Genomic DNA, 14,738 nt, shown 5'->3' with positions numbered 1-14,738 from the left:
TGTTTTGTTCTGTTGGGCATGGGGGCGCTGAGTCGGAACCAACTTGATGGCACCTAACAACACCACTAACATCAGCCTCCTGAACTGCTAGTGAGTACATCTGTGTTGGGTAAAGCCATCCACTTGGGGCATTTGTGTTATATCAGAACTACAGAACCAAGATAATGCCCAGTCTGGGGTACTTACCTACTCACAGCCCAGGGAAACCACTGAAGGGGTCAATGGGGCATTGATACAATCAAATGTACACAAGGAACACATTTCCAGGCATATTAGATGAACAGTAGGTGGAGCACGGAGAGTTTAGTTGTGTCCCTGCCACATGCATGGGTGTGACAATTACTTCAGCCGGACTCCCAGTCTGTCCTCCCCGAGTCTGTCTGCTCTCCCCCACAGGGGGCAAGGACAGCACTGGACAGACAGCCACACGGTGTTTCCTTGGGCCATTCTGTGCGTTCCTCTGCCACAAGCCCAGCCCGCCCCGGTCACCACGGCATTGCACTCTGAAAGCAACGGGAAAGGGGGCTGATAGCTGGCCTTGCACATTGGGGTGTGCTGGAAACTTTAGGGGGGAAATGAAAGGGTGATGGGTGGGGTCTAAAGACTGTTCCCTGAAATGGGGTTACAGATGGCATGAACAAGAAGACAGAAGGGTGCTTGCGACTCATAGCATGAGTGGGGAGCACCTGGTTTTCACGGGGGACTGAGATGGCTCTGGTGTTTAGAGAAGTTAAATAACTTGTCTGGTGGCTGTAGACAAGTAATTCAATTTCTCTAAGTCTTCGCTGGGAGCCCTGGTGGTGCGGTGGTTAAGCACTGGCCTGCTAACCAAAAGGTCGGCGGTTCGAACCTACCAACGGCTCATCAGGAGAAAAAGTGGCAGCCTGCTTCTGTACTAATGATGTACTCAGCAGTCCGACTGATTACTACAAGAGCAAGCAAGTTGCTCGCCCAGGAGACATCAAGGCAAGTGGTCAGGTCCCCTCAGGGCAAACCCCCCTCCAAGACTAAGACTCAATGGGAATATATGAGCAGACAGACATGTGCTCTGACTGGTGACCACGTTCGTCACTGATAAGCGGAAGTGAGGGAAAAACAGCAATGAAACTGCGAGCTAAGCCCTACAACGTTCAACATACTCCTGGGAACCCAGGTGAAGACCTGGTTGGCCAGCAGTGTGGCAACACCTGGGGACTCTTGGGTCCAGGGTCAGTGACATAGCCACAGAGGACTAGAGTGGAGAGTGAAGTGCCCAGCTGATAAGAAGAGAGGGCACATGCACAAGAACACTCACACTTGCAGATAATACCCACTTGACCTGACTTCAATGGCTGGATGATCAGAACTGAACTAGATGAAGAAAGAAGAGGAAAAAAAAAGTAATCTGATACAATTTGATGAACTTGATCTACACCCATGGATACAGTCACTCAAAAGAGGGAACAAATCTTTACAGCGAGCATCATTCCCATCCCCTCCCATACACAGAGTAGACAGGGATGGGCAACTTGGACATTGGCTACCCAAAATGGGAGTTGTGGGGAGGCTACAAAGGCAAGAAGTGACTGGCTTTCAAGGTTTCAAGAGGGAACCTTGATCCTGAGGGCATGGAGGAAGATAGAATGTCCACTGAATAATACCCAATCTGTCTAGGTAGGGCTGATGAAAGGAAATGCAGATAGGTCTCTTGTGATACAATAGTGAATAATTGTGATCAGGACTGATTGTGAGGGTCGGAAATGTAAAGGTAGATGTTTTGTATTAGGAGGGGATGATTAACTTTGCAGTTTAGAAGTGGAGGTCCCTGAGACCACCAAGGGAGATGAGCGCAGTGTGACACCCAACCCAGAGAAGCAATGATGCCAGAGATGGAGGCAGAGGATGAAGTGGAGAGATGGAGCGGCTGGGGACTTTAGACCCAGAGAGGGAGAGGGGCTGTGTGCTGACGACTAGGGGGTAGACTTGCAGGGTATACCCTTTGGTTGGTTGATGATGCATGGAGGGGATTGTAACCATGGCAATGAAACTATATACGATAGGATGAGTGTAAAGTTAATGTTCTCCCATGTAAATTGTCACATAATTCACAATAAAACATTAAAAAAATGATGTTTTGGTAATCAGCAGCATAAAAGATTGAAATGCCATTGTCTGCAAGAAACTTCAAAAAGTTCATGGTGAAGGGAATGCAAACACAATGGAATTTTTCCACAAACTTTTTGAAGCCCCCTCGTGTATGTTTGAAGAACATGATTATTTCATAATTATGTTACGACAATAGCATAAAGAGTTGTAAAATTATCATGTAATCAATAAATGTAAAATGAGAACCTTCAAATTCCACAAAAAAATAAAACGATGATGGTCTCAGGAACCAGGCCCCGTGACTTACAAACAACTCAATGCCAACAGGTTATTTTTTCTAAGGTCTTAATTTCTTGATCAATGAAATCAGTATTAAAAAACCAACCAACCAAAACATTTGAATTTGCAAGGCTGTTGGCAGGATTAAGGATTTGCTGTTGTTCAGTGCTATCAAGTCGTTCTGACTCATAGCGACCCTGAATAGGGTTTCTGAGAGTGGGTGGTTGGTTTGAACTGCTGACCTGGCAGGTAGCAGTCTGGTGTTTATCTACACCAGGTCTGAGGGCAACACATGCGAAGTACATGACAGGTGGCTCGGGCTCAGCACATGTGAATTACGTGACAAGTGGCTTGGGCTCAACACGTCTTGTATTCCATGCACCCACCCATTGCTGTCACGTGATTCCGACTCACAGCGACCCTACAGAGCAGAGGAGAACCGCTCCTTAGGATTTCTGAGACTTTACATCTTTACAGAAGCAGCCAGTTCCATCTTTCTTCCATGGAGCAGCTGGTGGGTTTGAACCACTGACCTTGAGGTTAGCAGTCCAACGCTTAACTCATAGCACCACCACGGCTCCTTGTATTATATCTGGTGGCGGTGTGTCGTTGAGTGTGTTCCGACTCATAGCGACCCTGTATAGGGTTTCCGAGGCTGTAAATCTTTACAGGAGCAGAAAGTCTCATCTTTCTCCCGTAGACAGGTGGAGTTGAACTGCTGACCTTGCGGTTAGCACCCCAACGCATAAACCACTACACTATCAGGGATCCTTTGTGCTATATGCAGCGAGAGGCTATTTCAGACTCCTGACGTGCTAGAGGCAGTGGAATGCTTTCTGTGAAGGTCACAGAAACGCTGAGTTTAAAACTAAAGCTCGAATTTTTTACCGTCAAACTCAAGACATTGCAGAGGTAACCAGAATTGGGTATTTTCAGGGTCCTTGGAAACCCTATACAGGGTCACTATGGGTCGGAATCAACTTGATGGCACTTCACAACAACAATATGTTGTGAATGGACTGCGGGGGTGGGGGCTGGGGGCAGGTGGCGGATTTATCTGCAGTTACTCCAGTTCAGTGACACTGTGCGATGACCAACTAACCTGATGTCCCCCAAGGTGCCCCGTGAACGTGAGGATTACATGGTAGACAAACTGCCTTGGGATGGCTTTGCGCCCCTCCCAGTTTCACTCAGAAATGAAACAGATCTGTCCCAGATGAGTCTGTAAAGGGAAGACGGAACTGTAATGTGCTGTCTACCTCGATGACTTTGTCCCACACGGGCCGGTGGTCAATGGCGTCCCAAAGGGTGGCGTGCTTGTCGTGCCCACACGTCAAAAACTGGGGCTTGGAGGCATGGACAGCCAGTCCCCAGAGCTCGTCGGTGTGACCCTGCAGGGAACCAAGACAAACGGAGGCTTTCTGAAATACTGCGGCCCACACCTGCTCGGATCTGTCTTTTTCCTCCTCCCCACAGGCAGCGGATGGAGCGTCAAAGCTAAGGATGGTTACTGTGACCTTCCTGAGCGTACCTGAGTGATGGGTGTGAAGTCCCCATTCAGAGTGCCTTGGAGAACAAAATTTCTAGTGGTACCGATGAGGATCACATCGCCTTTCCCCTCGGCCACTGTGCGGATTGGACCGAACTGTTCTGGAATCTGCAATAACAAAAGTCATGTGAAAATAAAACATCTGGAGTCTCTTGAAGTGACTTCTCACAGCTCAGTCACTGCAAACCCTCGGGGCAGTTCTACCGTGTCCCACAGTGCCACTGTGGGTCAGAATCAACTCAGTAACAGCACTTAACAACAACAACAAGACCTCTATGACAAAATACAGGTTAGACTTATTGAATGTTTCTTAACAATTATGACCGTTAGAAGCAAAGATACTTCAGATTAACAAAGAATCTGGTTCGTGCAACAGATCAAGGCTCAAAACGATTATCGATAGCATCCCTGGCTGACTCACCTCAGTCTTACGAAGTTTCTGATAGTTTCCATTCCAAGAAATGAGTTTTCGATCCTTTCCTCCTCCAGATACCAGTGTGCCATCTCTTAACATACAAAGTGCAAAAATGCCACCTTCGTGGGCCCCTTGGATGGCATAGCTGATTCGATTTGTACCTAAACACACCAGGCAAACCTTCGTGAGTACAGTATCAGATGGCTCAAGGGTGTCCTTTCCAAACCTCATTTCATTTCTGTTTTCAAATGCGGTTATTGTCAGTTAGAGCCTCACAAATTGATGCAGTGACCAATTTCTAAAAGTTCAGACAAGTAGGAACTGGGTGGTATCCTAATTACGGACAATGTGCGCACACAAAGGCGTAGTAGCACGGCTGCAGGAAGCAGAGTGTGGTGAAGGACACAGACTGACTTTAAGTCCTAGCCCCAGAGCCCTTCAGGAACCCTGGTGGTGCTATGGTTAAAGCGCTGGATGGAGAACTGAAAGGTTGGCGGTTCATACCCACCCGGTGGCTCCTCAGAACTGACACAGTGATCTGCTCCCATAAAGATGACAGCCTAGGAAACCTGGTTTTAAACAGATTCTAATAGGGAGCTCTGGTAGCGTAGTGGTTACGAATCGGGCTGTTAAATCTCAGGGTCAGCAGTTCGAAACTACCAGCTGTTGCACGGGAGAAAGATGAAGCTTTCTGCTCCTGTAAAGATTTACAGCCTCGGAAACCCTGTACAGGGTCACTATGAGTCAGAACCGACTCCATGGCACATAACAAAATATAGTGAGGTCCTAACAGGGCACTCCTGCTCATGCATCAGCATGTTGTTATTTATTTATAATTAATGACTCTTTATGTTGGGTGGAGTCCTTGTGTGACACTGTATGATCAGTATTAGACTGCTAATCATAACATTGGTGGTTCAAACCCACCAGTTGCTCCTTAGAGACCCTATATGGGCCGCTATGAGTCAGAACTGACTTGGCAGCACATAACAATGACAACATTTATGTAGGCTAAGTACTAGACCACAAGTTCGTTTGAACTGCAAGGTCGGCAGCTCAAACTCACTAGTCGCTCCTTGAAAACTCTATATAGTGTTGCTTTGAGTTGGAACCCACTCAATGGCACTTAACGAGGACACTCTTGTCCATATATCATAATATTGTTGGTTATAATTGCCATTTCTCTGCCATAAATGATAATACACCCTAAGTTTATTATAAGACATACATTGTTTCTTAAATCTCTAGGCATTTCAAAGCATTTTTTCATCTGGTATCTGGCTGGATAGCCCCGTGGACTAAGCAGATGAGGTAATATCAAACCTGCTTTTTAACAGAATCTAGGGCAGTTTCAATCATTTGCAGAGTATTTCTTAGCTAATAGGAAAGTAGGAAAGAAAAGGAAGGTTTGTACTGCTCTTGGGACTAGGTGTTTTGGGTTGTGTTCAATCCCCAAACATGCCTGTGGGGTAAAGCAAAGCAGTAATCTCATTCCACAAAGGTGGGAAACTGATCTGGAACAAGGGCAAGTTCAAGAGATTCTAATACAGTGATGTCCTAACAGGGCATCAGAAGTAACTTGTCCAAAGGCACAAAGCTCCTAAGGGCTGTTGTACGTATGTATCAGCAAGTTCTAACTCAAAGCAACCCCATGTGACAGAGGAGAATTGCCCCATTACGTTCTTGTAAAGTACACGTGTTACATATTATGATTTATGGTATGTAAATAGTTGTTGACTCACAGTGACCCTGTGAGTCAAAACCCTGGGGACAGAGTTTCCGAGGCTTTTAAATCTCTGCAAAAGCAGAAAGCCTCATCTTTCAATGGAGTGGCTGGTGAGTTTGAATAGCCAACTTTATGGTTCAACCCAACCTTGTGGTCCAGTGCTTACCCTACGGCGCCGTACCAGGACCATTAGGACATAAATACATTGTTGTTGCTTAGAATTGTCAAGTCCGTTCCAACCCATAGCGACTTTGTTACAGGGTTTCCAAGAAGCGGCTGGTGAGCTTGAACCGCTGACCTTGCCACGCAAACCGACTTTGCAGCCCAGCGCATTAACCTCAGAATCTCTTTAAAAACTGTAAAACCACTACTGTACCCACAACTGTTGTTAACTGCAACTGAGTCGGTTCTGACTTTTAGCAACCTTGTAGAGGGGTCTCTGAGGAGCGGCTGGTGGGTTTGAAGTGCTGACCTTGTGGTTAGCAGTCCGGTACCTATCCTACAGTGCCACACCAGGAGTCCACACCCATGATTGAGGTCTGCCGAATGCTACGTGAGTCAGGACGAAATGATTCTAGTGTTTTATAGCTGTATGAAGAGTTATTGATAGACTCATTGCTACACTTTTCAGCAGGTCCCCTAATAACATCAGTGATACTGACTCCATCACAGCATCCCAGGTGCAGAGAGCTCTTTGAGGTCCATTCCCACTGCCATCGAGTCGGTTCCGTCTCACAACAGCCCCACAAGGCAGAGCAGAGCTGCCCCACAGGGTTTCCAAGGTTCCTCTTTACAGAAGCAGACTGCCTCATTTTCCTCCCGGAGAGAGGCTGGTGGGTTTGAAGCACTGACCTTTGGGCTAGCAGCTGGGCACTTAACTACAGAGCCACCAGGGCACCCAGTAAGGCCCATAACTCTTGCTACATTTCCACTTCATCACGCTCCAGTTTTGTGGCTCTGAACGACATGTGTGTGTGTTCACACACTCGAATTTGGACATAGACTGTATTACCGGGCAGTTCTTATAGAGGCTCTGGCCCGACCTCTCCCCTTACAGCATCAACCAAGGTCTGCTCGGAGGGACCAGTTACCTTTTCCCCACACTAAGATGTTGCCACTCGAGTCTCCAGTAATGGTGTCGCCGTTTTCCGAGAAGGTGACACAGAGGACGAACTTGGGCTTCTCTTGTTTCTGTCGGGCACAAATCACAAATGGAATTGTTTGATCAGCACAAGCCTTCTACCTCTGCTAACACTGTGCCTACAATCAAGGGACGTCCAGGCTGCATAGTGGTAGTCTCTGGAATCACACCGTCTACCTTGCGTTTTCATTTACCATGAGCGGCACGCTTTGTGCCACGAGACCCTCGGCTCTACAGTCAAGACATTTCTGGCAACTCCAAGTGACTGGGTCACTCTAAAGTTGCAGACAGTTCTCTCGGAGGACGGTGGTGAAGGGGAGAAGGAAGGGTGTGTTGCCATGGCGGTAGCCTGTAGAACCGCGGCTTTGTAACAGAGCGGGCCCCTCATTAGTCTCTGGGTGCTGGCGGCAATGGCCCCCAAAGAGAGGAAGAACTGCTGCCCCCTGGTGCTCTCAGGAGTTCCCCAAACGGCCAGACACAAGGCACAAAGAGATCTGCCATCTTGTGGGATGCCTGCACTCATGAACATCTTGGTGTGTGTATACATTGTGACCAGACATCACGGTGCAATCATTGCCCACCCTTCGATTACTTCCTCTCTCCGTGTCAGGTCATTTCCAGTGTCACCCACAACACACAGGGGCTCCCCAGCCATGTCAGGGACCCCAGGGAACAGTCTATCAGTACTCCCCCTATTTGTAACCCATACCTTATCAATTAAAACAATTTCAAAGACTAGGATGCTTCCACCTCTCATAAACCTGATTCCATGTACCACTTATAGAGAAAGCATACAGAACAAAGCAAATGTCATTGAACTTCACCTCGAACAATCCTTGCTTCTTAATAAGGGAGTTTCCTTCTAGTGTCCAGAAGTAGAGATGGGATTTTCCACAGGTCACTATAATATTAGTGTCGGTGGGATGGAAATCCGCAGCAAACACAGCTTCGTTAGAACACTTGAAAAAAAACACAGCAGACCCAAATGCCCCAAGTCACTGAAGGCAGCTAAGAAATGATATATAATTGGAACCACAAATAGATCACAGGATGTCTGAACGGCTCCCACACTGAATTCATCATCTCCCTATAAATGTTCACCTTACATTAACTTTGCACCTGCTGATTAGCAGAATTAATACCAGGGATCCTCACAGACATTAGGTGTATGAGGACAGACCTTGGAGATACTGTGATTTCGGTTTGAGACCACTGCAATCCAGAGAGTCACATGGAGGGAGCTCTTAGTTTCTCAATGAGTATAAAAGCTTTGCTGACACCATGTTGTAGTTTAGAAAGTGTGCAGTTGGAGTATAAAGGAGTCCTGGTGTGGTGCTGTAGGATAAGCACTGGACTGCTAACTGCAAGGTCGGCGGCTTAAACTCACCAGCCACTCCTTAGAAACTCTATAGAGGGTCACAATGAGTTGGAACCAACTTGACTGCACTTAACAATAATAAACATTATGTAAAAGTTAGAAGCACGGTACACCTGACTCAAGCCATGGTATTTCCAATCACCTCATATGCATGCAAAGCTTTGATAGTGAATAAGGAAGTCTGTAGAAGAATTGATACGTTTGAGTTATGGTGTTGGAGAATATTGAAAGTACCATGGACTACCAAAAGAACAGACAGATCTGTGTTGGATGAAGTACAGCCAGAATGCTCCTTGGAGGTCAGGACGGCCAGACTTCATCTCTCATACTTCAGACATATTGTCAGGAGGGACCAGTCCCTGGAGAAGGATACCATGTTTGATAAGGGTCAGGGAAAAACAGGAAGACCCCCAGCGAGATGGATTGGCCAAGTGGCAGCATTAATGGGCTCAAGCGTGGCAACAATTATGAGGTTGGCCCAGGATCGGTCAGTGTTTCGTTCTGTTGTGCATAGTGTTGTTGTGAGTCAGTACTGACTCGATGGCACCTAACAGTAACAATATCGTGAGAATAACCAAAATGGGACACAGATGCAAAATGAGTACACATTGTTGGAAAAAATGGCATTGGTAAAGTTGTTAGAAGAAGGGTTGCCACAAACCCTTACTTTGTTAAAAAACAAACAGTATCCGCAAAACACCATAAAGCGAGACCTGCCTGCATCTGTCTGACACAGGCTGCTGAAGATGTCACCACGGAGCCACATAAGATATTCTCAAGGCCAAGACATTCGTCATAACTAGTAAAAATGATGAAGAAAGCAATTTACATGACTTGGCATCTCAAATTTGTTGAAGATACTTTTAAGGTCATTGTAGATGGAACTTCTGGAATGTGAAACCGTTTTCAAATACAACTGACTGTAAATAGGAAGTTTATCTAGGGCACAGCTGAGGAACTCAACAGCCTTTCTATCCTTCTCAGTGGTAAGCATTTCTAAAATAGAAATCTTTATTTTTATAATAGAAAGGAAGCATTTATGCTCATCCACAGAGATAGTTCAAGCGTTTTGATTGGCTTGGTCTCTATAGATCATTAACGATCAAAAAAAGTTGGAGGCAGAGGGGAAGAGCCTACCTGGTGTTTAGACATTTTAATTGTGTTTAGATATTTGTGCAAAACAACATACATTCTGAAAAATCTTATGCACAGCTGGCTGAAAATGTTTACATTGTTCATATTAACTTAAACACAAAACCAAACCAAAACAAAACCCAAGAACCAAATCGACTGCGTCAGCTCGACTCACACGACCCTTCATGACAGAGCAGACCGACTCCTCTGAGTTTCCGAGACTGTAAATCTGTACAGGAGCCGCATCTTTCTCCCACAGAGTGGCTGGTGGGTTTGAACTACTGACCAAGTGGTTAGCAGTTTTATTTTTTTCCCCTAAACTAGAAAAAAAGAACCTAAGAATTATCTATTGCTGTTAAGTGCTGTGGAATCAGTTCTGACCCATAGCGATTTTTTTTTTTTTTTAAATAGCATTTCCAAGAAGCACTAGTGTGTCTGAACCACTGACATTGTGCTTAGCAATTCAGTGCTTATCCTGTTGTTGGTGTTGTTATGTGCCGTGGAGTCGGTTCCGACTCATAGCGACCCTGTTCAGGGTTTCCGAGGCTGTAAATCTTTACGGGAGCAGAAAGCCTCATCTTTCTCCCATGGAATGGCTGACAGTTTTCAACTGCTGACCTTGAGGTTTAGCAGCCTGATTCTATCCTACAGTGCCACAAACAGCTAACTGAAAAAATCCTAAAATTTCTAGTCCAGTCTCCTTGGCTGTCCCTGCGAAGTGACAAATCATCACAGGACCAAACCCAGCAGCAGTTTGGGAAATAAACGGTGTGCCGTATATGCAGAAACTGGGTTAGGTCAACAAAGAGGACAAGCCAAGTAGCTCCTGATGGACACTGTGGGGGGCGGGACTCAGAGGCCATGTCCCCCCTCTGGGCAGCATGCAGATAGAAAGAGATAGAAACAGATAGTCTGTAACTAAAGAGGGGTTTACAGCAAGGATCAGCAAGTGCTTTGCTGAACCACCCAATGTGTGTGTGTGTGTGTGTGTGTGTGTGTGTGTGTGTGGTGGTGGGGGAACAGCCCCGTGTTGGCCATATGAATTCAGGCACCTGGAAGGTGGCTACTGCTGGGCCTCATACCTCCTTCCAGAGAGCCAGCTCCTTTCCTGGCTGGGATCCTCTCAGTGCGCACCCACGCAGGCACACACGCATATACACACTGCCCGCAGACAGAGCTGCACCTTGTTCCTGGACCTAGGTCCAAGAAGTCAGCAGGACTCCTCCTCTGAAGAGTGGGCTCAGAGCAGCTAGGGACTTCAGACAGGGACGCCCATTCCTGGTGGGCCCAGACTCACCACATGTGGGATTAGTGCAGAGAGCCTGGACTCATTCACCTCCTTTTAGAGGATGAAAAGGGTCCAGGAAACTGGACTGTGTGAAGCTCACTCTTCATGGCAGACCCTGGCAGTACTGCTTCCCCCAGGAGGCCCTCCTGGCTCCCACCCGTGGGCCCTGCCGGTGGCACTCCTGGGGTTGGTCTTGGTGATTTAGTGTTGCATCTTTGAATTCAGATCATAACTGGCCTCTGATCAATCCCACCCTGGCAAAGTGCTATAGGATAAGCACAGGACTGCTAACTATAAGGTCAGTAGTTCAAACCCACCAGATGCTCCTTGGGGGAAAGATGAGGTGGTCTGCTTTCTTAATGACTTACAGCCTTGGAAACCTTTGGAGGATCACTGTGAGGCGGAACGGACACGATGGCAGTGGTTTGGTTTGGTTTTGGTTGGGTAACACAGCAAGGAGAACTCAAGCTATAGCACAAAAGGAGCCCTGGTTGCAGGGGAGATGGTGGTGAAGCGCTTGGCTGATAATCAGAAGGTCAGCAGTTTGAATCCACCAGAGAAAAGACCCAGTTTTTGGTTCTTGTGAAGACAGGAGACTAGAAAACTTTTGGGCCAGTTCTGCTCTGTTACGTGACGTTGCTGAGGAAATAACAGACTCCTTGCAGTAGGCTTGGTTTAGGGCATGACAGCAGGAGAAGAGATACAGGAAACATGCTTGATTAGACTCAGAGGAGGAAGAATTTCTGATGGGAACTCTACTGTGAGACCAGCCGCTTCTCCAAGGCTAATGGCTTCCAGGAGGGGAGTCAATCCTATATCATATATGCGATAACTGGATGAAGGTATAGAGTCCTGGTATGGAACTGTTGCAGGATAAGCATTGAACTGCTAACTGTAAGGTCAGCAGTTCAAATTCACCAGTTGAACCTAGGAAACCCTACACAAGGTCGCTATGAGTTGGAACCGATTCTACAGCACTTAACAACGATGAATGTAAGAAGAGGGTATAAGGAACATTAACTTGACGTATTTTGTGAAGTGGCTTTGGGACCTGTAGGGGGCTTGAGATAGACCAGTGGCACTTCTGGTCTTTCCTGAGTCCATTTAGCCATGGACATGCCCGGGAAACCTGCTCTAACCTCAGCATAGAGAGCACATCTGGTCTGCCATGGGTTCCCCGCACCTCCCTGCACAGTGGGCACTCCATGTTTGTGGAACGAATGACTTGAAGTACAAATAAATGAATCAAAAAGAGAGTGGACGTCAAATGAGCAAGAACCAAAACCTTGCAGAGGTTGTGGGTAAGCCTGACAGGACGTGGCAGTGGAGGTCTGTGAGGGGACGGGGCAGGGGTCGTGCCCGAGGGCTGTGGCCAGGGGCAGACAGCCCACTGAGAGAAATGGGGCAGGGGGCCAGGGCCAGTGGGCAGGGGAACAAGGTGGGTTCCTAATAGGAGTATGTGTGAGACCTTCACGTCGGCCAGCCTCCCCTCCTTCTGCCAGTCCCACACGGACAGCACGTGGTCATTGGCATCGTCCACAGCACACAGGTTGCTTCCTCCATTCTGGAAAAGAAAGTTTTTCACAGGAAACTAACTTTGAGAATAAAATGGGTTGAACAGGTCTGAAAACGGACATTCATCTTAGTCTTCATCATGAGCCTTCACGCTTTGGTTAAAGACTATTCACCACGGCCTCTGAAACCTGCTGACTTGACTAGTCGCTGAGAGTAGGTGAAAGGTGAGCGATGAAGGGGCAGGAGCTGACCACAAAGGCATCAAGGGGCTGCACCTGCCCTAACCGACCTCAAAGGGGCTGCGGAGCTCCATCCTCCAAGAGGCAGGGGCCTGCACCTTGTATGGTGTGGGGACCAATTTGGCCTGTGACCAGGGAAACCTGCAGATGGGGCATGGAGGCACATGGCATTCTGTGTGAACACACACAGCTGTGGGGAATGTAAGACTCAAATGGCGAGGAAGTACACAGGCTCATCTGTGGGACCGCACACAGCTGGCACGGTGGCGTGGGAGAGCCTGGGGTCCCCGTCTAGTCCCTGCTGGAGGCTGGGGATGAGAGACCCACAGGGGGCACTGCCCCACAGGGTCTCTACACATCACACAATTCCACACTGGCCATGGTAGATAACACCAGGCCCAGGGGAGCAGGAACTTCCCAGAGTTCCAATCTGAATGGTTAGCTCTCTCCCCGTCTGGATGGACACAAAGACTGCAATACCCACAGGAAACTTACAGATTTTGAGAATGCAATACAGGTGACAGCTCGGTCAAAAAACCCACTTCCGATGACATGCAGCGTATTTAACGTCACAGAATCCCAAATGCGAACGTGTGGAGGCAATTGCTGTTTTTTAAAAAAACAAAAGAAAACAAAACGGCATAAGCAATAGTTGTGATGGTTATCTTGATCTTACATGTGATGCTGTATAAGATAAGAACAAGATGACTAGCCACAAGGTCGGTGGTTCAAACTCACCAACTACTCCTTGGAAACCTCATACAGGGTCGCTATGAGTCAAAACGGACTCGATGGCGCTTAGTAAGAACAACATCTGACCTCAAACTTTTAAAACGGTGGTGTGTCAATTTGACAACTCTTTTTTCTGCTTTTGAGGAGTTGGCCTGTTGTTGTAAATAAGACATTTCCAATGGTTTCATAAGGATCCCTGCTGGCACAGCGCGTTAAACATTGGGCTGCTAACCAGATGTTTGGTGATTTGAACCCATCCATCAAGTGCTTGCTCCATGGGAGAGACATGAGGCTGTCTGCCTCTGTAATGACGTACAGCCTTGAAACTGCCAGGAAGTAGGGTCACCATGAGGCTGAGCTCACTGCACAGGGGCGGGTTTTCTTCACCTTTTGTGTGTGTGTGTGTGTGTGTCCTGGCCACATGTGGCCAATTTAACTTTAGGAGGCGTCTACCAAGTTTCACATTCTGAACAGCCCATTCTTGGTAACTGTGCTGATATTCTAATGTTTACATCTTGTTGTTGGTGTTGTTATGTGTCGTGGGGTTGGTTCCGACTCATAGTGACCCTGAACAGGATTTCCGAGGCTGTAAACCTTTATGGGAGCAGAAAGCCTCATCTTTCTCCCGTGGAACAGCTGGTAGTTTTGAACTGCCGACCCTGAGGTTAGCAGCCCAATTCGTAACCACTATGCTACCAGAGCTCCTTAATTGTACATCTAGGTACATTCAAATGAAAAACAGGGTCTCACCTATGGGTCAGCCTCTCAAAGTTTACGGTGTGGCAAACTACAAATTTGTCTATGGTCATCACTAAAGAGCAGTAAGAGTGTGTGGGCTCAGTCATTCAAATATGCATAAAATGTAGAATTGTACCGTTACTCCTCTCAGCTGTGGTCCTAGGTTATTTATGCTCATTCTGCTATATGATGTTAGTTTAATATTAACGACTGGATTCCTAATAGTAAAAAGCACTGTACAGCAATCAATGCAAAATCAGCAGGGGGCTAGCACTGTACATTGTGGGCAGACCAGGTTAGGGGGAGCTGGGCTGGAAGCAGCTGGTGTCAGCAGAACCCACTGTCTCATACGGGCAGTGAACGTGTTGGCTCAGGCAGTCAGGACTTTCTTGGCTTAATTCCTGATTCCATTTAAAGCCAGAAAGCGAAATATGCTTTTCAGCCACTAGAGGGAGATCAAGTAATTTCCAAAAATCAAACTTTTATTTTTTTAAACTGTGGTAAATACATATATATATA

At 47.0% G+C, this 14,738-nt stretch overlaps 1 protein-coding gene across 2 annotated transcripts in view; it reads right to left on the bottom strand.

Annotated features, from left to right (window-relative positions):
* The window catches only part of EML1 (echinoderm microtubule associated protein like 1), a 135,278-nt gene that overhangs the window by 19,392 nt on the left and 101,148 nt on the right, over nucleotides 1-14,738 (bottom strand). For both annotated transcript variants that reach the window (XM_006839521.1, XM_006839520.1), the window contains 7 exons: nucleotides 13,245-13,355; nucleotides 12,464-12,559; nucleotides 8,020-8,154; nucleotides 7,146-7,245; nucleotides 4,335-4,489; nucleotides 3,896-4,021; nucleotides 3,624-3,755 (listed from right to left, as the gene is read on the bottom strand). In XM_006839521.1, coding sequence (XP_006839584.1) covers nucleotides 3,624-3,755; nucleotides 3,896-4,021; nucleotides 4,335-4,489; nucleotides 7,146-7,245; nucleotides 8,020-8,154; nucleotides 12,464-12,559; nucleotides 13,245-13,355 — 855 coding nt within the window. The remainder of the gene's footprint in view (nucleotides 1-3,623; nucleotides 3,756-3,895; nucleotides 4,022-4,334; nucleotides 4,490-7,145; nucleotides 7,246-8,019; nucleotides 8,155-12,463; nucleotides 12,560-13,244; nucleotides 13,356-14,738) is intronic.

This window comes from Chrysochloris asiatica, unplaced genomic scaffold (genome assembly GCF_000296735.1).
Source record: "Chrysochloris asiatica unplaced genomic scaffold, ChrAsi1.0 scaffold00025, whole genome shotgun sequence".
In the NCBI taxonomy this organism is placed as follows: domain Eukaryota; kingdom Metazoa; phylum Chordata; class Mammalia; order Afrosoricida; family Chrysochloridae; genus Chrysochloris; species Chrysochloris asiatica.
Note: the sequence above shows the minus strand (reverse complement) of the source record. Positions and strands in the feature narration are given on the sequence as shown.